This window comes from Hippocampus zosterae, chromosome 6 (assembly GCF_025434085.1).
Source record: "Hippocampus zosterae strain Florida chromosome 6, ASM2543408v3, whole genome shotgun sequence".
Lineage (NCBI taxonomy): Eukaryota > Metazoa > Chordata > Actinopteri > Syngnathiformes > Syngnathidae > Hippocampus > Hippocampus zosterae.
The window spans coordinates 12,960,235-12,986,080 of record NC_067456.1 but is presented as its reverse complement, the minus strand read 5'-3'; the positions used below and the strand labels follow the sequence as shown (position 1 = coordinate 12,986,080).

General features: G+C 42.3%; 1 protein-coding gene across 2 annotated transcripts in view; it reads left to right on the top strand.

Moving 5' to 3' along the window:
* wscd2 (WSC domain containing 2) overlaps window positions 1-25,846 on the top strand; it is a 48,668-nt gene that overhangs the window by 11,333 nt on the left and 11,489 nt on the right. Inside the window, exons 2-5 of one of the 2 annotated variants that reach the window (XM_052067779.1) lie at window positions 19,162-19,338; window positions 19,484-20,060; window positions 23,470-23,584; window positions 25,321-25,505. In XM_052067779.1, coding sequence (XP_051923739.1) covers window positions 19,679-20,060; window positions 23,470-23,584; window positions 25,321-25,505 — 682 coding nt within the window. In that variant the 5' untranslated portion in view covers window positions 19,162-19,338; window positions 19,484-19,678. Of the gene's footprint in view, window positions 1-19,161; window positions 20,061-23,469; window positions 23,585-25,320; window positions 25,506-25,846 lie in introns of both variants that reach the window. The other variant, XM_052067778.1, reaches the window with a different exon arrangement.

The window sequence follows — 25,846 nt, the reverse complement described above, 5'->3', positions numbered from 1 at the left end:
TTTCTGCCCGCTTTTTCCCTTTTTCGACAATGTTGGGCGTCAGCCAATCCTCCATTAAGCGTCTCCAGCTGGTCCAGAATGCTGCTGCACGACTCCTAACTGGAGCTCGTAAGAGGGAGCACATAACTCCTACTCGAACATCCCTTCACTGGCTCCCAATACATTTTAGAGTTCTTTTTAAGTTCCTATTATTTGTTTTCAAATCTTTAAATGGCTTCGTGCCACCTTACCTCTCTGAGCTCATCCGCCCCTACACACCTGCCCGGCGCCTCAGGTCTGCGGACCACATTTGATTAGAAGTACATAGAACAAAGCGGAGGCTCAGAGGGGCTCCAGCCTTTTCCGTTGCTGGTCCCTCTCTCTGGAATGACCTCCCACTGAACATTTGGCAAGCCCCCTCGCTGCCCATCTTTAAAACTCATCTCAAAACTCATTTGTATTTTACGGCATGACTCGGACTTGATCTTAGACTTACTGTTTGATGCTTACTACCGTCTTTGTTATTAATTTGTTGTTTTAATGTTGGCTCTATGATATTGGCTTCATGTGCATCACTTATCATACAGCGATTGTTGTTTTAAAGTGCTCTATAAATACAAGTGAGTTGAGTTGAGTTATTTCATCTACAGTCAACTCACCGGCCTCAAAAATCCAGTCAGACTTCTGCCTTTCACAGATAACAAGTACGCTCAAAAACACAAACCTCAGCCAAAGCTTCACTCGAGTCACCCGCAAAATCAATAGGTGAACTGCTTTGCCTCTCGAATAATTTTTAGGTCAGGATGAATACCTTCCTGCATGTTTTCTTTTCGCTCTTCCCATAAGTTGTCACAAGCGCGACCAATTACAGCTTGATATGCTGACATTTGAGAGTGATACGAAATGGGAAAAGGGATATTTCATGTCGCGTCAGACGAATTCTGGATTTAAACTTGGTTTAACATGATGACATAACCAGACATACATAGACCAGCTAATTTTGTTCAAAACAGACGAACATCCATATATTTTAAATGTGCTTTTTATTGTTTGAATTCGATCATTGACATCAGGAATCACACCAATAATTCAATAGGAAGATCCTAGGACGAAAACCTCCGCATCATCAAAATCCAAGCACCTGTTTATGCAGACAGGATGGTGCGTACTGCTTAAGTACCTTGATGACGGCGTCAGTCAGAACTAGTGATGGCAATCTGCAGCCACCTCATAATTGGATTGGATGAAGATTCAGAGGGCTGTCTGTGTAGATTCTCAGTCATCCAGGTCATGGTAATCCGCTGAGGTTGACTCGAGGCAACTGGGTTTCTGGTTCTTAATTCTGACAGCGACAACAATGCACTTTTGTTGACCACGCCCAAGGGACGCACCCGCGAGGCATAAATTGGAAAACTCCCCCACCTAAAAATGAAGCGAAGAAGCGATTTGGAATAAAGGTGAAACATCTTCAACAAACAAGGACGAGTGCAGCAGCCTCGATACAACTTTTGCAGAGTCAGAAGACTATGGTTGAATTTATGACCAACAACAAAGCATGTCCATGTATCTTGCAGGTTCCTACTGTTCTTGCTGACATCGACGACTGCTATTTTTAAAACTGTTGTATGTTGTGAGCATAGTCGGGACAACCAAGTCATATTGTTTGTTTCCAAAATATTTTATTTTATTTTTTTATAGTTTTGGTCACACAAATTGTTTTACTTAACTCTTTCATTCCACAAGACGTACTTGTACGTCTTTTTAAAATTAGGCCTCGCCTACTAAGGATGTTCTTGTAGGTCTTTTTTTTTTTTTGCGTCACAGAGAGGAGGAGGGTCTGATGCAATCGGTGAATGAGAATAAGCCGTTTTCATCGTAAATCATGTAAAAAAGCAACCAGTAGGTGGCAGTGGTGCCCCAAATGCTTGAAGTGCATGCTTTCACAAAAAGCTAATTTTCTCCATTTTTTGCCCAGGAATCGCCACTTTCATGAAACTTAGCCATTTTGTAATGCCGATTGCTGAAGAATGGAAAAAGATGAAGAAACATTTTTTTCTACTGAAAGAAGCGAGTCCAAAGTTTATTTTGGTAGGTTCCATGTTTATATAGCATTAGAACCAAATATTCTGTGGGTCTTGCCAGGTCAGTCAAAATCCAGTAAAACGCTGGGATTGAGGGGGTTGCTCCAGTGAAAATGCCTGGGATTAAATGAGTTAATAAATTATTCTTGATATCAGTCAGAATAATTAACATCTGTAAACAATCGCTCTGTTTTTTTTTTCTTCCGGTCCGTGTCAGGACTCTGCAGCATTTCTGTTTTTGTTTTGGTATGTTTAGGTCGATTTCTTGTAATGCATGCAACAAAAATGTGCACTTGTCCCTAATGTTGTGACCAGTTAACGTTCATAGCGTGCATTTAGTTCATAAAGGGGCATTTTCGTTTTTGCATTACCACCAGTACTATCGCTTAATGTTCATCGTCAGATAGCGAAAATGTGCAGTCACATTGCAAATGTCTACCTGATGAATTTGAGTATAACGTTGTAAGTAAGGTTTCATGTTCTTCAGCGATATAGTGCAATATTTTTGATGAGTTACTTGGGATCACGGTCACTGTATAGTTGCTTTCACTTGATTTTGTTTTCCAGCAGCAAGCTTGTGGTAGCGTATAAATCGACGAGGCTTGGCTCGGAAAAAGGAGCACCTTCATGTTTGAGGGTTGGAGAATTGGCAGTAGCAAGTCACTTTCTATTTTCAGAGCTTTTATCTTCTTCTCCTTTATAAATATATTAAAAAAAAACAAGATTTTGAAAAAAAATCAACAGTCGCACTTTCCTCTAACAAAATTGCACAGTGGGAAAAATCAACAGAGAAGCGTTTTCTTGGATGTCTTTTTTTAAAAAGTCAAGTTTTCACTCTGTTGTCACGATTGTCTTCATCCATACGATCAATCTTTAACAGCTTCTCTATCTCGCAAACACACTCACGCGTCTCTCTTTTTTTTGTTTGCTTTTGAGATGTTGTTCCGTGTTGCATCAGAGCAACGGTGTGCTGCCACTGTGTGTGCTCGTCATATTTTATTCATCATAGCAGTGGCTGCGGCATCGAGGCTTGCTCCTTCCTGCCAGCTCAAAGTAGGCAGCTGTCAGAGAGCCCAAATCCCCAGATGCTTTGCCCATTTTACCTCAACATCATACAAAGGCACATTTCATTGCATGCTCCTCTGCCACCAAGCGTTTTCCAGCATTGCAGAAGCGACCCTTTCTCCATTTCCCTTTACTCTTTGGCCGCATGTGGTAACTTTTTTTTTTTACGTTTTGAGGTCAGATTCTACATCCTACCGCACCTAAATAAGGTCTTCCTGTAAGAGCTGACTCGCAGATCTTGCGATAAGGGGAAAAATGGCTTAAAAAAACAGGCTTGGGCCAAAAATCCACCTTTCATCCACTGTCTGTTTCACGTAGAGTGGCGTTGCTGATTTTGTCATTTGATGACAAAAGATAACGCTGCTGCACTGAATGACAAGGGCAACTCGCGAACAAGCACATCATCGCTTGACTAAAAATAGGAGAAACGTGCAACGAGGGCTTCTAATGATGATCATTTTTAATTGGAAAAGATATGTTGACAACTGGCCTCTGGTTCTGCTCGACCTTCACGAGCAGATTTGCGTGATGCTGATGAGGCCGCATGCTTCAGTACACATTTTGCGCGGCACGTGAACACACACTTGCACATGTTCCTCAAACAAATGCATCCAGACTGCTGCACCGTTCCCTGCGCCGTCATGCACAGTGAACTTCGCAAACAGCACGCCGGCGTGTGCGCGGCGCTGAGTGACAGACGAGCAGGCAGCTCCCATGCTAGGCTTTCTCTCTGCTTATTAAATAGAAATAATAGCAGCATCTTTGCTAGTCATATTGGTATTTGCTATTGTACTGCTCAACTTTTCCTTCTGTTCAACAGTTTTGGTTGTACTTTAAATGTGAAGTTATGCGTATAGAAATATATCCGTGCATCCATCCATTTTCTGATCTGCTTTTCCTCTGCTGGAGCCTATCCCAGCTGTCTTCGGGCAGTGGGTGGGGGACACCCTGAAGCGGTTGCCAGCCAATCGCAGGGCACACATCCACGAACAACCATTGGCGCTCACCTAGGGACAATATAGAGTGTCTCATTAACTTATCGTGCATGTTTTTGGAATGTGGGAGGAAACCCGAGTACCTGGAGAAAACCCACGCGGGCACGGGAAGAACATGCAAAATCCACACAGGAAGGCCTTAGGCGGAATTGAACACTGCACCTCTGCACTGTGAGGCCGCCAATAGAGCTATCTATCTTTTTTATTTATTGATGACTCAAACTTTAGTTGGCACGTAGCCTGACACACAATTGTAGTGTCTGAAAGAAAAGAATGAGCTCTTCATATATTTCATTCATACATTCAACCTTTATGATAAAGCTCATATTGAAACGGGGCTGGTATTTCCTCTGTGTAATATGCAAACGTTACAAAAGCAAACAACAAGATGCACCTCAGGCCAGTGCATTTATGCAAGCGCTGAAAGTGTTTAAAATTTGATTATTCTGTTTTCAGGCTTTCTTCCGCACCTCGCTCACCCTCTGCTTTTTAGATCCTCGCAAACAAGGAAAGTCAACAAAGAGTTAGGCAAGAGTGCAACATTCAACAGGTCCTCGACAAAATCGTTGTTTCCTCGAAAACAAAGACTACTCAACTGTTTAATTAAAGCCAACTGTTAAGTGTGCTTCATGCAGAGAAAACAGCCTGCTGTTTAATGATCTTCTATTGTCTGTAGTGATCCTAGCATGTGGTGTTTAGGATTACCCCCCTTATCCCCCCCACACACACCCTCCCTTCACTCGAGACATCATCTTTATTAATGACTTGAATTTCCTTCTTAATCAATGTGGCGTTATCCGATTCCCAAATGATGCCCGCTGGTCAAAACCCTCAACAAATAAGTGGTTGTCAAACCGCACTAGCTCAGGAAAGCAAAAAGGCCATTTGAGGTGATTTTTATTTTTTCATTTATCTGGTTGGAAATTGATTCAGCTGTTTAAGAGGAGGTTCTGCACTCACAGTGGTGCTTACTAAACAGATGTCCCTTGCAAGCGGCAAGTGAGGTTCAGTCAATACGAATCACTTCTACTGCAACGAGCTTTGTCTAGGCACCTTTTCATTTCACCGCGATTGTCTCCGGTGCTTGTACGGCACTTTACCTCCCGCTCATCTATCCGAAATGATGGGAGCTTTTTAAGACATGCGCCCAATATTCGTTTCATTCCTCTCCGAGTATGGAAAGTCTAAATGCAAGTAGTGGCTGACCGCAAAACAATCGCGCTTGAAGATTCGGCCACCTTCTTAAAGACTCTCGAGCCGAGTGGATACTCGGTCACCGAGGAGCTCGAGCCATCCGAGAGTACAGGGCCTACTTTCTTTCTCCTTGCACCGAGGAGCATGATGCTGTTTTCGCACACTGGCCAAACTGAAAACAGGAGGTCATGTGATACATCTCCCTCTGAGAATTCTTTCCCCCTGCAAAACATTGAGGCCACTCCATCGTAACAATCTGCTTCTCAGTGAAGATTCTCTCTGTTACGGAATAGAACAAGAATGTTTGTCGCCGTTGCTCAAATTTAGGGAGGGATTTTGAGGAATCTGTGCACAATCAGACACCTGTCCTTGATGGTAGTTAGACGAGTACACAATGCGCTGTGCTATCTGTAAACATGCTCTCTCTCTCTCTATCTCTCTCTCTCTGCCCTTTCAATGCTCTTTCCAGAATACAAAATATGTCTCTGCCAGCCAAAAACTCCGCTCAATCTTACAGAATGTCTGTTTATGTTTGGAAAAAAAAGCGCTCTTGTGAAAATGATGACATAATCTGGTCTACAAGGTTTGACTTTGTGCACCAGTGAACTTGCAATAGTTTGGGAGCTGTTTGTCAGTGAGCAGGAGGGTTGTTCGAACACATCTTGAACTTGTGCTGCATTCAAACAAGAGCACAGAAATTTAAAGTAATAAAAAGTGGGTTACTTTTTTCAATGCGGAGGTTATTGTTTGGAAAGAAATTGCATAATTCACCCATTGGACTGAGGCAAGTAATTTTCTCATTGAATATCTTTACTAAAACCTGGATTTGACTCTACATGAGTCTAAGTCTATTTGTTGTTTGAATTTGGCTGTACTGTACAGTTTAACTTGATGATGTGGAGTTGAAACATACCTCAACAAAGTTCCACAAAGAGTCATTTCCTTTCTTTCCAACTCCTTCCTTGTCTGCCTGACCAAACAAACATTTGCTCAGACCCTCTGCAATCCCCTCTAAGTCCACTCGAGCAGAGAGGCCTGCGATTTGCAGCATAACGGAGCTTGGAGAATTTGCTTTTAATTAAAGCCGAGATCCAGCGCCCTTAGTTCAGGTGGGAGAGGAGAAGGGCCAAAAGGTCTCTGGATAAAACTGCTAATATTCAGCCAGGCCATGAACGAGGAGCTTTGTTCATGGTGAATAGTGGAAGATATCAGTTGATCTCCCGCTGATGGAGCCTCGGCTGCAGAATAATTGCTTCTTTATAAAGCCGTTTAAGAGGCTCGATTCAAGTGATTGTTTGTCAAATGGGCATCAATGTGGAGCGAGGGGCAGGGGTGTGTGGCACCAACCTAAGGGGCATGAAACTCAAATCTATTTTTGGTTTCTCTTGCCACTTTGTGTGTCATTAGGATATTTCCAGCAATTCTCCTCATGATGCAGATTTTTGGGAACTGACAAACTTTTTTTGGGCCCTTTTCTCTGTGGCCTCAATGAACTTTGTGCCCGCGGCCACCATGGAACTATTATATTGTCAGTGTGTCTTTGTCTATGTTACAAATGACTGTTTAATGGAGAGGCATCCTGACCGTCAATCACTCTCTTACAAAGCCGCAGTTAAATGCTTCTGTGCAGCGGTCAAAGAGGAGGATTACATTATTTTTAGAGCCTTTAACTTACCTCTTTCAATGTAAAAGGTCACCACCGATCTTAATGGACCATTGAGTACAGTATTACCAGGATTACAATGAACTCTTCTCCTTGCCATCCCGGGTTTAATTTTTAAGCTTCATATGCAGAGTTTAAATCTTCTTTCTGTGATTTTTTTTTTTCATCCACTTCAATGACAAAATGTACTGGTATTTGAGTTACCCTTAGGCTTTGCTTGGCTGCAACGTGGGTTTAACACTGGAGTCATTGTAGGCCCACAAGGGAGTTTCTATAAGAATTTATGAAGCGTTCATGGGTGTCGCTTCCAAAATTTGCAAAAGAACACAGTTATGAGAACTGTTCATCTGTTGCCTTATTATTGCATGAGAAAACTGGCAGACATACGCAGCGTCGGTAAGCAGTAAAGAAAAGCCTTTGTTTTTTTCTCCATATATCTTTAAGACCCAACTTTGCTTGCAGGCTCTTTGCCACACTTGCATGGATAAAAATGGCACTGGGGAGACATGACCCCCCCCCCACACACACACGATTCATGACGACTGCATCACCATCCCCTCCCATTTCATTTCCAAATGCAGTAGCAGATGTCTGTTACGGCCACAAGCACATGAAATTGAGATTTGGGCGCAAAAACTTTTTTACTGAAATCATGCTAATTTTGATCTTGAAAGATTGACTGGTCAGATATTTTTGCAGCTGACTTTAAAGTCAAACTCAGTCATGACGCTAAAATATAAACTCTAACAGTGCGTGAACAATAATTCAATATAAGGGGTGAATGAAATACAGTATTAACATCTATGTTAATGTGGGAAATACAGTATTAACATTAAAAACGTAATTATAGCTTCTGACTATTTACATAATGGCGCTTGGCATGCTGGGAAATCCAACATCAGTGTCCGCCTACGCTGGACATTTTGAGTGCACAAGAATGTGTGTGTGTTTTTTTAAATACTTCAGAATGATATTTTGTGGGGGTTTTTTCCTTCTTCTTTTTCCTCTCTGTGCTCATTGCTCCGAACTTGCTTGCATTCCAAACTGATTGTCACCATACATAGATAGAGCTACATGAACATTAGATATGACCTCTTTTGAGCTGCGTGTACTTCCATATTACATTTGATGAAGCCGGGACTTGGAGCGACGTGCAGACTGGCCTCCATCTTGAACCGGAAGTCCTGCGTTGGTCCCGCCCCTCCACATCCTTTATTTCTCTTGAGATCATGGGGATGAGCACAATTCAAAAACTCATAACTCGCTGAATCTTTCAGCAATTTTCATGCGGTTTATCTGTTAAAAACGTCTGAAGCTGAAGCTGCAATACAAAAACAATCTGTGTTCATTGGAAATTTTTCTTCACTCAAAAACCTTTCTTTTAAAGGAAATAGCAAGCTGTATGTGATTGTGTGTAAGTCTAGGTAAGTGCAATGTATTTATATACTTTTTTATATTTTTATATCTCACGATACACTTGGGGGGGCGGAGGCTCCTGCAAAATCTTGTTGTAACAAGTGTGCAATGACAATAAAGTATTCATTCATTCATTGAAAAATAGACACCAGATAGATACAATGAGACTCACATGTATCCAATTTAATAAATGTAGCACAGTATACCACAAATGTAAAATAGAAAATTCCCATCCGCGCCCATTACACAACACGTCAGTTGAGCCACTTTTGCACTGCGGTGTCGACACGAGACACCAAAATGTTGCATTTTGCTTGTTTGTTGGTATACCGGTTGCACACCCATTTTAAACTGCCTCTCCAGAATTGGCTCCACGGCTGCTAAAGAAGTTATTGGAATATTTTTAGGCGTCTTGATGAAAGGATTTGGATCAGAAAACCATTTCAGAAACTCCTGGGACTTGAACATCTCTGTTTTGTGATGTAGGCTTTCAACTCCATTGTTGAGTCCTTGTGGAAAATATGTAAATATGTGCTATTTTGCTCATGGATCGGGCTATTTTTCTTTATTGTCCTTCTGGAGCAAAACTGTCAGAATCAACAAGTTCAACTCAAGTGTTACAGTACAGTACACACACAAACACACACATACACACACACATTGTGGAGGATGGAGGGTGCTTCATCTCAAATACCTGTAACTCAAAATTGCAAAACGGTACACTTCAAATATTGACCCATTTAATTCCCAGTGATCAAGCCATTTAGTGAGTGGTAATGTGACAAACAAAACAATTTTTGTGTTTGTTCGAGAAGATGATAGGGATATTCTACTGATGAATAACAATTAGCATGACCGACTCTGAAGTGGAGGTGAATGCCGTCTGCCGCAAACATCTTCATCTTCAATTTGGGAGTCAGATCTAATAAATACATGCAAAAGCCCTTCAAAGCTTAAAAAAGAAAAAAGCTTTTTGCAACGTGACACAATATATAAATTCTTGCAAAAATTGTTGACTTTCCTTTTGAGTGGCCACCAGTAATTAAGCATATCAGGCATCAAGCCAAACACTAATGCAGGCCCGCACTGAGATCAACCATTTGTTTAATTAAAATGGCTTACGTGAATAAGGCGAGCCAAAAATGTAGCTCGACTGTCTGTACCTTGCTGATCCAGAAAGAATGACTACGTTAGCTTTGTGATCCTGTTGTTGTGGGAAACAGCCATGTCCCCACTCCCGGTTTCAGGGGTCTTGCACTCGGTCGAGCAAACATCTGCGCTCAGCGAGCCACTTGAGTCTGCTGTGCACACGCTTGGCATCCAGCTGTCTGCTCGCCTTTCATTTTGACATATGCAACCGCTGTCCGTTTTTGGATCGCAAAGTGCTTTGTCTTACTGGAACCGTAGTTACGATTTATATTGCTTGCTCTGACAGCAAGTTAGTGTTCTATGCTCGCAGTGTCAGAAATACTTCATAATATGAGTTCAATTAAACTAAATCATTGTGTGGTGCTTTTAATGAAGAATGCATTTGTTGCATTTTTGTCATTTGAATGTGAAGAAGATGGCCATAAACATAACTGTTAGGACATTTGCTGTTTCGGAAGGAGCCAAGTGATTTTCATCAAGTTTCTAATGTGCATTGGCTGGCCTAATATAAGAGTATAATGGAGAGACGGTCCCTAGGGTGTGGAGGAAGCTCAGGATTTTGGGAACTACGCTCTTAACTGTTGTGCTCCTGGGCTGCTGAAGACATCCTATATGCCACAGTCATTCATCTCCTCCCTGTGTGTTGCCGCCTGTCCGGCTGATATCTATCGCCCGAAAAGATTGCTATGTTACCAGCGTAACCCTGCGGGTTGACCTACTGATGAAAAGAAGAACGTAACACAGTATGCAAAGTGCTGATTACTCCATCCATCCATTTTTCGATCCGCGTTCTCCTCGCAAGGGTCGCAGGGGGTGAGGGAGCCTATTCCAGCTGTCTTCGGGACACCCTGAACCGGGTGCCAGCCAATCGCAGGACACAGTGCTGATTACTATCACCTGAATATAATTTAGAGTTGAAATAGAAGCAATTGTGAAGCTGAGTGAAGATCAGATATGAATTCAAGCCATTGGCCAAACATTGGCTATATTAAACCCTTTTTACCTGAAGAAAAAGAAATGCTGATATACTGAGTAACAGATGTGGAATGCATAGACGAAGGAAAACAAAGTAGTCGTTTTGGGAGCTGTAAAGTAAAACCACTGTCAGAAAGAACCTCCATGAAAAAGAGCAAAAGTACCGATGCGTCACTAAAAGATGCAAACCACTCATTAGGCAGAAGAATATGGCCGGAGTGTCTATTCAGGTACTTTTGCTTCTATAAAATGTTGGGCGAATAATTATCTAAAGTTGTGTATCCGATTCAGACACATACATCAGGGAATAAAAGTTGAAACGCTGATCTCGTGTGTCATCTTTTGATGTTAAACCCCAAATAAAGGAATTGGCCTCACTGTTAATATATTTTTGGAAGAGAGTGGAGATGCTCCCAAGAGGTCTTGCAACTTGAACAAAATCTGAAATATTTTAAAGTCGAGCGAATCATCTGTCATCATATCTGCGGTCTTGGAGCATATGAAACAATTATTTTTTTACAAAAATACAAATAAAAAAATGGTGAGTTGGGAATTGACAACATCTGTCGATACTTATCTAGCTCGATAGTTTACTATAGCGATAGCTAAATAGATCTACCTATGAATAACAAATTAAGAATTATAATATTAATTCATAACTTCTGATTTGATGATATTAGTCCGATGACAAAAAAAAAAAACATCTGCAACTGCTCTAGATTCAGCTTTTCTGTTAAAAATTAAATTAATTTTCCAGGGTAAATAAAAATCTGTAGATACTTAACTAGCTAGACAGCTAGCTAGAGCATTGACACTCTCTAGCTAACTAGAGAGAGAGCTAGCTAGACGGACTTATAAATTAACTTCTAATTGCCTACATTAGTCCAATGATTAGAAATCTGCAACTGATATATGTTCAGGTTTTCTGTTTAAAATGAAATGAATTCTCCAAGTTCAATGAAAATGTTCACGAGAGGCTATTGTCTCCAAAAATTACTTTTGCGGTTAACACATATTCATCATGCGCTATTTTCATCATTGCATTGTATTCTCTCTTATGTCCGTGTTAAACGCTCAGATGTCAGAAATTGCAGGCACAAAATGACATTTTCATCTTTTTATCGAGATGCCGTCAGTCACACAAGTGATATTGTGTTCCCGTGAACACCAGATGAGGTGTTGATCTGTAGTGCTATCTTGCTCAACTCCAGTCTCCATTCAACAATGAGTCCCGAGATGAATACGAATAATATTTATGGGTTGACTTGTGGCACCATTTGCCTGGAGCATGAGCTGAGCTGGCTGTCAGCCCGCTCACCAAAGATGAACTTTGACGTTAGCTCCCATAAATCCTCTATGATTAAATATTTGCTGGCTCATTTAATATGAATGTGAATAAATGGTCAGGCGGTGGGTTCATGTCCGTTCTGCTGCAGTAATTGCCATGATTTGACAAAAAGACCTCCATGGCACATCGTCTCTTTCATTTCCTCCCTCTCGCTCTTCCAGAGATGTGGTCAAGTCGTGACTTATTTTTCGTTGCTGCTTTTCTGGACTAATTGAATGCAATTTATATGTGACATGTTCATAGAGAATATGCATCTAAGAGCACATTTGAAATACCGTACTTTGTATGGGGTGCTGTTAAAAAAAGGGGTCTGTACATGCACAAGGGGCTAATTCCACGATTCATCATGTCCTTGACGATTTCCTGCGTTCTTTGTCATTGACAAAGCTAAGAAACTATTATAATACATTAAAGTGTGTCACAGTATTCCTGGAGGATACTATGGTTTTACCTTGAGTAAGGCTGACTTTTTCAAGCTGGGGCAATGTTATGATGTTCAAACTTCACTCTAAAATGTGCATGCTTCCCTTCGGACGTTATCATTTCCACTTACTCTAAAAGTTAAACAAGCACACAAAGAAGTCCTAATTGTGACTGTGGATAACTCGTAAACATAAAGACAAAATATATCTTGTAGTATTTATTACCATTGGTTAAGTTAGGTGTTTGAAATAGTATATCTTCAAATGATTCGGATTTTGGTTTCAAGTTTGAATTATCTATTGTTTAGCGTATCCAAGAAGTGTACCACCGTCATTGTTTTATGGCAGCAGCAAATACAGAAAGAAGAAGAAAAGAGGGACGGGAGGGTTCATAAAAGGGGCAATAAAAAAGAAGAAAATGGCAGATGAGTTACGGTGCTTATGAAACTTGACACAAGATAACCCAAGTGATGGCAGCATTTTTTTTACACGGAATCAAACCTACGCAAGGCGTGAAACACCATACCCCAGAAAAGTCACAGTGATTCTGAGGTTTAATAGGATGGTCAAACAAACCCGACTGCAAGTACACTGGCAACAGGAAACTAGCACCAGACCAGGACACACATACGCTGGGACGGTGGCGCTCGGCGATGAATTTGATACGGTGTCTTCCTTTGGTTTCAGCTGCACGTAAATAGCCAGCAGAGAGTAATCAGAAACAGGTGCACCAACGCTCACCACGGAAAGTGGAGATATACAATCACGACCACTACATGTAGGCATAAATAGGCAGAAATAGATATTTAAATAGAAGAGGTGTATCCTATGCCTGAGAATGTACAGTATTTTAAAAAGTCACCTGGTTGGGAGCAACATATCAAATCAAAATTCTACATAAAGACTCCAATTCTACATCAGGTCTGTTTGCATTGGGTTTCATTAATCATTAAATTTTGTAGGGGTGTTACATATGTGATAATATAGTTGGGCTGTTGCTGTTAACAATTTCAGCTTTGTCAAGAGTTTGGTTGCTTGTTCGTTGCATATTGTTGTATTTAAAATTACACTTGTTGCAAGACTTCACCGCAGTATTTCCGATCACTGTTATTATATGAAATGTTCATACTATTTCATCTTTAATTGGGAGTGAAGGAGAATTAATGTTGAGTATAGAAATCATAACCAATGGCAATCATATGGCTGAGGGAATTCAGTCCAACGAGGAAGGCACCAAGAACTCTGTTACTGAACCCTGAGGGACACCAGCATTGAAGCTGCAAGGTATGCAGGGTGATACAGAAATTCCTAGTTGAGAAAGGATGGAGTAGAGATGATTAATTGTATCAAAAACTGCTACTCCTTATGATATTTTCCCAGCCACCACCAAATAGCCAAAGATGGTAACCACTGTGATAACGCATCACACTCTCAATGAAAATGCACTTTTGCGTTCAAACTGGCCAGACGAAGTGTCAAATTACACAAAACTGACATACAGCGGCAGTCTCATCTGAAGTTAAATTAGATTTTTCAATGTGGGTGATTTTGAAATCTTACCAGTAATGTAACTGCTCGTGTGGCCTTGTTCTACAATGTGAGCGGCAAAGTGAATAGCAATGCTGTCTCCACAATTCTTCATCTCTTTTCATCCGACATGGACCTCATGGCCGAAGCTCTTCCTCCTCATTCAGCTATATCTGGCTAATGAAAGCTAAAACATGAAACTAAATTTTTGACCTGCAAGCTGCTGTAAATGTCTAAATAGTGTTTCCGATGATGAATTGCAATGTTTGTTCGCATGTTTCATTCATGGCTTCTAACTGTAGGGTCCCACGTTGAGCTGTGATTCACTTTTCTCCAAGACAAACAAATTACAGGATTTGCGACAATGGCTTACTGTTGAGCCAGTTAGCCTTGCAATATGAATCATTTGTACACTCAGTGGGCAAAGTACTGACACAGGGCTGAAAAACTGCCATGGTTACAGAAAGAGTGTGGGAGTTAGTTTGCAAACTATTTATACAGCTGTATTCTATATGTAAATTCATCTCCTCATCTTCATTGTTTTGGGATTCATTGCCTCAAAGGCTGTTTGCGTGGAAGGGATACATAAACCTTTCAGATAACAATAATTCCAAGGATGATATACTGTTTTTATTCATTTAATGGCAGGGTGCGCGATAAGATCAATACTTCGCATGTCTGCTGAATACATCTTAAGCTGGCTGCAAGACAAAGTTTGCACCAGGCCATTGTAGTCGACTACATTATACCTTTTTTTTTTGTTGTTTGTTTTGTTTTTTTGTTTTTTTAAACCCTCAGTCTTTGCAGGGTTTAAACCATACAGCACAATAATTAATGAGAGGTGAAAGATAGCTCTTTCACAGTGTTAGCCGGCTGTGTCTAAAGCTACATTGGATAGAAAGTGGTTGAAGATAGTTGTAGTCATAAAATAGTTTCATTATTTTAATAAAATTGTAGACGCACCTGGCACAACATCAGAGGTAGTTTTTTTTTTTTTTTCTGTAATGCCAACAAGACATGGACAGTATTTTCCGCACTAAAAGGCACACTGGATTATGAGGCGCACCTTCAATGAATGGCCTATTTTATAATTTTTTTCATATATTGGACGCATGGCATTATAAGACGCAATCTACAATGCATCCATTAGATGGAGCTACACTCAAGTAAATGCCAACAGAACGATCAGATGTCAGTAAATCGTATTTAATAAGGCAGCGACAACGTTGAACTCTCTTGCCGCTGCTCTATTTCCGTGTTCAACTGCGTAACCCGATCGCCTTAAGTTTAAACTCTGCGTTGAAGGCATGTCTCTAGCAAGGAGCCATTTTGGGGTTGACATATTACCATATAACCATACACAAGGCGCGTCGGATTTTAAGGCATGCTGTGAGCTTTTAAGGAAATGGAAGGCTTTTAGGTGCACATTTTAGTGCGGAAAATACAATATTTATACTTCTTTGATTAACAGTGGTGGTCCCCACATGATCCACCCACCTGTAAGCTCGAACACACACTGCCACCATCCTCACAGTTTGAGAGCTGTGTGCATTATCACTCAACTAAAAGCCCGGACTACCACTGTCAGCCAGCAAGTGATGATTTGGGGTGCCATGCCATCTGCTGCTTTGAGTACATTGTGTTTTCAAAAGTCCACACTCAACACAATCATCTACCATGAAATTCTAGAACACTTTATCCTTCCCTCTGCTGACAAGCTATTTGGAGATACTGATTTTATTTTCCAGCAGGACCTGGCGCCTGCACGCACTGCCAAAGGTACTAAAAGCTGGGGTTCAATGACCTGGGTATTGGTTGTGCTTAACTGGTCAGCTGAGCGAAAGCCGATCGCAAGGGTGCTGTCAAGAAGATGAGAGACGCCAGACCGAACAATGCAGATGACCTTAAGGCAGCCTTGAAAGCAACCTCGGCTTCCATTGCACCATTGCCACATCTGATCACTTCCTTTCCACCTCATCTTGATGCAGCATTTCATACAAAAGGAGACCCAACTAATTATTGAGTGCAAAGAAATGAATATACATCTCAGAATGTAGAAATGGGATTTGTCCGCTGTTCACTGCAGGGCCTGATATTTTCTGATGGGATACAGGATCTCGACCACCTCAAAATCCTTTTTTATTTATTTGCCTTATAAAAATCTGTTCATGTAGCAGCCCCTCCAGAAAAAACACTGTAATAAATAAACACGATGCAATTACTTAATTGACTGATTTGGGTGTGCTTGATTAATTTTAAAAAAAAAAGTTGAAAGTGGTCCTTCGATTTTTCAGAATGTGGCCCTCGGAGGAAAAAGTTTGGACAGCCCTGCCATAGAGCCTCAAATTGAGCACTGATATGCGTTTCTTTGCTATTTTTTTTCTTTCAAATGAACAAATGAGACTCTAATGGACATTTTAAATCCCGCTGGCCTAACCCCATTAAAGTGATTTAGTGATGCAGTGACCTGTGACACTCATCATTTTTAAGTTCAACATTTAGTGTTTGGCATTTTGGAAATGAATTTGACCCTGGAAAAGATATTTGGTCACAGTGAACCCAATTAAAATGCAGACATTAGTAATCAAAACCCTTTTAGGTGCATGAAAGTCATTCGTAAGGACACACAAGTAAAGTTTAGCCATTTAGCAGTCCAACAGGGTGAGGAGTGTCTTTGCAGAACGCTGCCCAGCAGACGGTAAAATAGCTGTGCGAATGGGGGTGCCGGTGGGCCAATGCCAGTGAGGTCTCAGGTGACAAGCCACTCTGCAGATTTGTCCTGGTGGCAGACAAGAGTCACTAAGTTGAGTGTCCCCTTGAATACCCTGGAAAATTCTCAGTGGAGCATTGTGTTACACCTACCAATTATCGCCTCCCGGACTCTTCTCAGAACAGGCAACTTCTTTGAGGGAGGCTGCAGGCCTCCCACACAAATGCACCAATATGCCTATGATAGATGATGCACGCATAAGATAACCTTTATATCTTTTACTTTATACTTATTTTTGAAATAATAAAACAGTAAATAATTATGGGCGGCTGGATGGATAAACGGGCTTTCACTTGTTAGGCACTTTTCCGCCTACAAGACACTCTAAGGACTTCACACTAACTCCTCCTTCACCTACATGAGCTTCAGGAGCAACTGGGGGTTCTGTATCTTACTCAAGAACACTTCAGCATGGTCACGCACGGGCTGGGGATCAAAGCCGATTGAAAGACAACCACTCTTCCACTCAGCCATGCCAGCCGACCTAGCGAGCTAGCTAGCTAGCGATGGGTTAGCTAGCGAGAGAGAGATTGTGTGTGTTTAACCTTTTCGGGGACAACGGTTACTACAGTGGACAGCTTATCATGTTATCAGGTTCCAGAGTGCATGACGGGGTTAAACTCAACAGAAATGTCCAGAGCAAATGGAAACGTTCACAGGCCATTGTTTCTGCAAAGTACTTTCTTGGTTATCAAATTTATCGTACCGTATTTTAGTGTGTACTGTGTCATTAACTGTGTGAGGCACAGTCTTGAGACTGATTCTAAGGTACATTTGGCTCCATATGAATCAAGATGTGCCATCCGTGTTTGTGACAAACACAGATGAAGTATAACGAAAGATCACTCGCAAATAACTAGCATATTCTATGTCAAAAGGCTTCAATTCCTGAATGGTGAATGATTTATTGTGAAACCTCTTGAATTAAAAATTTGGTTGTGGCAGTAGCTCATCCAGAAGGGCTTGTGATTTGCTCTTTCGAGTCCCGCTGCGCAAAAATGCTGTTCTGCATCCTCACTACTGTCGGGGTGCCCTTGAGCTGGGCTCAGAGGCACAGTCACCTTTTGTGCATCCCATCACTCTCGCATCTCTCTTTGCATGCCTGCATGTGTGCGGTCTGGTTCTCTACGCGCTGTGCAACAAAAATATATGCAGCCAGGAGAATTTACCCTGAAGGGATCATAATATCCATTCATCCATTTTTTTGTATCCTTTATCCTGTTTAGGGTTGCGGGGGGGGGGGGGGGGGGGACACACTGGGGCTTAACCCACCTGAATAGGGGTAGTCGGCTTGTTGCCAGTCAATCACAGACAAACAGAGTAAATGACCATACCATTACCAACTGTAATGGTGACCTTGCCTTGTTGATTGTTTCGTTCAAAATTCATTGTGGTGCTGTGTAAAATGCGCCGGGCAAAATCATAAAAACTCACTGATATAATTGTGAATAACGTGCTTCTACTTTCAAGGTGCTCTGAGCCCTTTAACAAGGTTGTCTCAAGCATTCTGCCACGGAAATAAAATAAGCAACTCATTCACATTCTGATCACAAATGAGGGTTCAGTCTCTTACTCAAGGCTGCTTAAATAAGATAAAGATAAGATAAGATATCTTTTATTTGTCCCACACTGGGGAAATTTACAGCCTGCAGCAGCAAGAATGTAGGTAGAAAGAAGAAAGAAGAAAAAAAAAACAACAAACACCGTTCAATTAAGTGCAATATAAACACAAAATGGATAATGGCAGCGCTATTTACAATTGTCTTTCACATCATTTAATTATTATTATTATTATCATTATTGTTGTTGTTATTTTTATTCAGCAGCCTGACAGCAGTCGGTAGGACTTAGGGGAACCACAGCCTTTGACGTGCTGCCCCGATGAATTCATTTCTCACTTTTAATGGCTCAAAAGAGTCAATGAAAGTTCAAGTGATCCAACATCTCAAGGCAAATCAATTTTTTTTTCTCTCACACCACCCCCTCCACTCCAACAAAGCTTTCCCACTTTTTTAACATGCACAAAACAATAATTGGCTTCACGCAGATACTTGCAGTCAAAAGATATTGTTATATCACATTATTTCGCCGAATCTCATCTTTGAATTGAACACTTGCAGTGTTTCACTTGTAAAGAGCTTTTTAACGTTGCTGTCAAGTCTCTCAAATGTTGTAACTGCCTCTTCAGTCTCTAAACATTATCATCACCTCGTCATCTTGACTGAGAATGTTTTTAATTTCTGCGCAGTCCCACTCCCAAAAGATATTAGCGAAAGTGCCAAAGGGTAGAGTTTTGTTTTTGTTTTTTTCCCTTCCGGCTTAACCCAGTTTATGAAAGACAAAGTACTTGTACAACTTCAGCTCCTTGAAGTAGCTTTCCGCCTTTTTGAATCATAACACTTTCACTGTTATTTATTTATTTTTTTAATTGCCTGGATTGCTTTCTTTTTTTTCTTTTTTTTTTTTTTACTGCGTTTGCCACGCTCTTTCCAGGTTGGCGGAAGTCATTTGGTGTTGCTCATGCGAAAAAGCCCACTCCGCTCCACTTATTCCTCAATTTTTGTGTCCTTTCTGCAGATGGTTAGTCACGCCATGACTCCCTTGGATTCCCGTGAAGAACCGTCCACTCAAAGGTGAAAGGATTTCAACCCGGCCACTAAATAAAACCTCTTCTTGTCGCACAGTGTGGGAGAAAGTGCCGCAGCGGTGCCGGGATGGCATTTCTGTAGGCTGATAACTATCGTGGAAGCGGTGGTGAGTGATCATCTTTCACTCTTTTCATTCTGGATGCGCGGAGCAAGCACTCTGAGCTTTGCTGTCAACAGGAACCAGCAGACAATTTCACTCGCATGAATATAAGAACCTGACGGGTTCAAGTTTTGTTTTTTTCCCTCTCGAGACTCAAGACGCACACGGAGGAGGATTCTTCATGCCGTCGTTTGGATGACCTTCGTACCAGATTGACACCTCCCAACGGTTTCCATTTTTATAAAGATTTTCGGCCGCTGGGAAGCAGGGGGATCCGTTCCGAAGTCTTCTGCTTTATGAGTGTTGGTCACCGGGCCGACGGGCTCCAGTGGCAGGCTTAGCCAGCATGGCCAAACCTCTGCTGAAGATCCAGCGTTATTTCCGCAGGAAACCGATCCGCTTCTTCACCCTCGGCTTGCTCTACCTGACAGCCGGAAGCCTCGTCTTCCTGCACGCCGGCATTGGCGGCGACAGCTGTTGCGGAAAGCGAGAGATGCGTATTTACACCGTGGTGGCTTCTGAGATGGGCAGCCAGGTCACATCGTCAGACAGTGGGGGGCTGGGAATCGTGAGAGTATTTAAGGAGACTCGCAGGCATGGACGAGGTTACGCCCCCATGTGGAAAAAAAAGGCATCGCAGATAAAAGAAGGCAAAGCTGGAGACCACACCAACAAGCGGAGCCCTGCGGCGAAAGCCCGCAACGCGAAAGAGACTGACGACGCAAGAGGTGGGTTGCACTCCAACAGATTGTAGTCACGTACATGAGCGGTGAAGTTTGCGTATTTCGCTCGCCGTGCATCCTGTCTTGCAGGCAAAATTAATGAACAGGAATCAAACTAATACCGCGCCTCTTCACAACAGAGACCATAAATCACACGTTCTCCCTCACCAGCCCACTTTGAAAAAGGAGAATCATCACCGTGTGCTAATTAATCTGTGGAAATTCTTGTAATCAAGGAACTTATTGTAACCAATTCAATAATAATTCCATCTCGTGTTTGTGAAGTGCCTAATTACATTTTCCAACAAATTATCAGATGATTCGGCATTTTTAATGTTCTTATACATTATACATACCCTGGCAGCGTTTTCAAGCGCTGTGTGTTAACGCAACATCGATCCAAAGTCCTCTCTGATTACAAACCGCACAAAATGATCATGATTAAACATTTGTAGCCGTGTTGTAAGTCGGGCGAGCACCATGACGACGATTAAGATCTCATTTGTGAAAACCTCTTGAGAGTTCTGCTCCGCCGTGCTTCCTTCAGCTGTGCTGCGGCGCTGCTACTCAGACAGCTGAGGAATCACAACATCTAAATAACTTAATAGCAAGGTTCACGGCGTCTTCATAAACTTGGTGGCTGCAAATTTCCCTCACAACGGCGCTTCATAAAACTTGCTCAAAGAGGCTTATTTTAGGAGGCAAGTGTCAGTTCATGTTCCGTAAGTGACATTTAATAACATCAATATCCCGGCAAAGCTTGTGAGTGTCGAATTTAACTTAACCGTTGGTTAATTTAGCTGATTGTCGTCATTCACTTTTGGCAATTTTAACTCTTTCTCCTCTTTTCTGTCCATGTCACTCATGTCTGCCGGGTCAAAATTGAACATTGTGTGCTGCAGCCGATTGCATAAATATTTATTAGTGGGCCCTTCGCAACATAGCGCTTCCGGGCCTGCCGTCCATGCAGCTGGATACGTTAGTGCTTTCCAACCTTCACTTAACCATAGCACATATTTTTAATTTGAAATATCTTGCGGCACAACACCAATCAAAACTGTCATCCACGGCTTAATTGCACCGCCGTGCAGCTAATGGAAGAGCATTTTGCCATTTTGCCTGCCACTAGATGTTGCTGAAAAGGAAACATTAGGCGAAGAAATAAGGAATAGTTCTGACCGATGACGTAAATTTGGATATTTTCCTGATAATTGCTCAATTAGTACTTTATGTTTCACTGCACAGTGGGTGGAAATCACTGGCATAAATGGCATCGAAGATGGATGGATATTATTATTATTATTATTACAAAAACATCTGCATACGTACTTATATCATGTGGCATTAGAAAAATTGTCCTTTTTAATGATCTTATTATCTTACATTTGGTCATAGGCATAACATTTTCCAATAACAATTAAGAAACAAAACGCACACTATTCCTCTCTGAAATGAAGTCATTTCAAAGCACACTCAACAGGATGACAAATTGGGCTAACCCGAGTGACAAGATGAACAATAAATACAATCTGACTTGATGTCCTTCTTTTTTTTCCTCCGCAAGTGTTCTAAGATTGCTCATGAGAAGTGTCCAAATTCTTAATGAAGCACCTCAGGTCCCTTCCATCACTGTTGCTAAAAGTGTGCAGGCACGCCAAAGCACTGCGGTGGCGCCATTAGCATTCAGCAACGCGACTAACCTCTCCAGCTGAAAGTCATTTTGTGTAGGACAATGAGAAAATGGCTGTATTTTGTATTGTATAATGTGCATGCTCGTTTTATCACTTCAAGTCACTCTAGACTCCCCTCAACTTCCATTGAGGGGGAGATAACACGTTCGCTTTGTGTATTTTTATTCATTCATTCATAGCATCTCTAAAATAGATATCAAAAAGCACGGATTTCCCCCGCGTGCGCCATTGTGGTGCGCGGCTTTCACGTTTGCCCCGATTAACAGCGCGGGCAGACGTTCCGTTATTATGATTGAATAACATGGCAGAATTCAAACAGACAAATGGTGGCAGTCTAAATGTGGCGGCTGTTTTGTTGAGGTGAGACGTGCGTGAGACCTTTGTGAGGAAGAGGAGGATCAGTCTGCTGGAGGACATAAAAATGTTATTCCACTACAAAAGCTTTGCTCATTTTAGTAAGCCGGCACTCAGACGATATACCTTTATTTCATATGCCGGCAAGGAAAGGAAGGTGTTTTTCTCCACAGGAAGGCCTTGGAAGCCAACATATTTACTCTGCACACCGAAGCTCCAGGTTATCTGATTAAACCAAGGTCTTTTCGATCCGCCCCCCCAATCCCTTTTTCCCCACAAATTTCAAACCTCGTAGCACTGCAGCGGAACGTGATGATAGAGTACTTAGCAGCTTGAATGCATTGGCATTGCTCTCGTCGTTTTACATCCAGGCCCTCTCATTACTCCGTAACCATCTTCAGAATCCTGTTATGGAGGAGTTAAGAGACTTTTAGCCTCCTCTCACTCTGACTGCACCCATTCTCACTGGCTCGGAATCTCATTTGGAGGGGAATATTACGGCTCGGGCTATCGTCGCAGCACACATGAACACGTCCGGGCTGCGCGGCGCAATCGCACGGGATGTAGTGCGGAAACAGGAATCGGGTGACACGGTGAGAGGCGGAAGGGAAGGCTGAATAACGCTGAATTACGGTCACATTCGAAGAGAGGAGCCGACAGAGTAGAGGAAAGGATGAACTGTGGGATGAGTTATAATATCAGCTTGCAGCCTGATGCAATTTGAGGAATTTGGTGAACAACAGTTTTCTCTATCCTATAATCTGCATTTGATGTATTGAATTTTTTTTTCCCTCATCTGAACACTAGTTACTAGGAAGATTATAGACCCTTGGCACCGCATGCGGCTTAAATAAGAAGCTTAGAACCACAACAATTAAACTAATGCGGGGACCAAGACAATGCTGAGCCATTTAGCTATTAGCGGCGGCTTAGAGGGGTAATGGCACAGCACAGATGGCAAAAGGATTGCTTGCTGAAGGTTCATCCCAGCTCTGCCGGTCTGGTCGTTGAAGAAGAAGCCACAAGTTCAATGAAGCTCCAACCCCCACCCTGCCACACACACACACACACACACCTTCCAAAAAAGGCAGAGAGGTGCCACTACACTTTCAGGCCACTAGAAGGGGGTGTGTGTCTTTATAAATAAATAAAGATCCTGCCCCAGTTTGAACTCCTCACTTAATACATGAATGTGAAGTGAGACAAAAGGGTCTGTTTTGCAGAGCTGGAATTCATTCTTATGCCAGGGATACACCGCACAATGTATATACTGTTTCTATACGTCCGCGCATTCGTTGAACCGTGTCTGTCTTACTGCACATTTAGCTCACTGATTTAACCTTTTGTCTTTTTTCTTTTTTTATCCACAGCAAAGTATATTGGCTGCTACGTTGATTCAACACAAAAGAGGGCCTTAAAAGGAGTTTCGTTTTTTGATTACAAAAAAATGACTGTATTCCGTTGCCAGGACAACTGCGCCGAAAGGTATGAAAATCCTCCCAAAAAAGAAAGGAAGAAAAAAAAAACACTCATCCGAGTACTCCTTGTCAGGCCAAGATATGAATTCCAATGGATTGTCCAGATGAGCTGATGTAAATTCAGAGAGGCTGATTAAAAGGCTCTCCCTCATTAGAGGTGCTGGATATATGCTTGTAAACACCACCCACTGAAAAACATGGCCACGTGTCTGAGGACACTACTGTACTTCTGAGCAGCTTCTGCCTCCTTTACTGTGCTGTGTAGCAAGTCATCATATCATAAAAAAACATTACTTGCAATCTAATGAGCTTCAGAGCTGTATTATTAGCCAAGTTGAACACTGCGGATTATGATTAACGAGGTAACTTTATGTACTGTAGAGTCATGATGCCTCTCAGATCAGAGTCGTGCATTTCTCCAGCGGGAAAAGGCCGTACAGCGGTACCGAACGAAAAGGGCCTCGTGATTGAGCGTATATATATCGTTAAGCACCCGCTTTCAAACCTTCACTCTCGTACTTGTGTTTGTGTGCCTGGTGGCGGAAAGTCTTTTTGTTTATGAGAGGCCCGAGAGCCAGTGTGCACAACGCTCGGCGAAGAAATGTTTTTTCTGACTTTTGCTGTCGATGGAATTGACTCGCCGGGCCTGAACCTCACCCTCCATCACCTTTGTGATAATTTAGTCGGCCGACTGTGGGCTAGAACTGAACACATCTCTCTGAACTGGGAAAATACCTGCAGCCAGGTTTTGCGGGAGAGTAAAGACCATTAAATGTTGCCCAGTTGGCCGTATTTATTTTATTTATTTTTCAACATACAGTGTATATATAGCACTTGTGTCACTCTACAGCCAAGTCGAGTATTCACCTCCATTCAGGAGTCGATGCTACATTTGGCTTTGACAATCTGCATAAACGTCCACTATTAGAAGAGCTCTGCCTTTTCCTTCCAGTCATTCCAATCAGTTTAATCAGTGCTCATTGTTTCCCTTTGAGCTGTGCTCTCTCTCCTCCATTTCTCCGCTCACTTCCTGTCTTCTTTTCTCCTCCGGCGTCTTTCTCTCGCCTCTCTTCCTCCCCTGAGGAATAGCGGGGACGGCTCTATCGAAAATGCACCGAATTACACCCATCACTGATTCGTCGAGTGCAGAATAGGTGCAGCGAGCCAATCGTTTTCAGATGCTTTTCTCCTCACGCTGGCTTTCTGCAGCCGACCGGCCCACCCGCTATTTCGAGAGCGCGGTTTTAATAAGAGAAGACAAACAAATGAGAAGCGGCGGCATATAATGGCGTACAGAGGTTCGGGTTTGATTGGCAGGGCTGGAGGGTATGGGGCTATCCTGTGTGAAGGGTTTCTAATTGCATCCGAAAGGCCTCTTGGGAGTCAAGTCGACAGAGGGAAGGGCCACAGGAGCAAAGCCTTTTAAAGACTACCGCAATCATTTATAATTGGCCTTGGCTCCAAACCTCTTAGCATGTATAACGGCGTTCATCTTCAGTCGGCAAAAGAGAGAGAGAGAGAGCGAGAGAGATGTTCCAAAATAAACTCTGGACGCGTTCTTATGTGTACTTCAACACCCTCTGTGGATGATCATTTATTTGCTTTTATTGACTACAGTCGCTCTCAATATGAGTCGACATTAACCAGGGAAGGATTAAGATGTTAATGAATGCTCAGGTCATTAACGCCCGCCTCTTTGACTTTACTAATGACGGTAAATCGTTCTTCCTTGTCTGCGTGCAGAGGCTACATGTTCGCAGGTTTGGAGTTTGGAGCAGAGTGCTACTGCGGTCACAAGATTCAGACGGCCAACGCTTCGGAGAGTGAATGCAACATGGAGTGCAAAGGCGAAAAGAGCAACATGTGCGGAGGAGCCAACCGGCTATCCATCTACAGGCTGGAGCTGAGCCAGGACTCGGCACGGCGCCGTGAGAAAATCCCCTTCATTGCAGCCACGTGCGGCTCGATATACTCGCGGGGCTCTCCACTATCAAGGGAGGAATGGCATTTTGGAGATGAGAACGATTATCTTAACTGCTTTCTTCATTATTACTCATAGCACTATGCATCTGTCTCGCCTCCTCTACCAGAGCAACAGAGGGAACCAATAAAAATCTCTCCCTTAGAAATCAGATCCACGTTCATTTCAACAGTTTTACCCGGCCGAGGATGAGCTAACAATAACTCGCCGTGACCGCCAAGATGTAATGTGGCTCCTGAAATGTAACACAATGGCCCGTTTTAAGGGGAAATATTTGTTTTAGTGGAT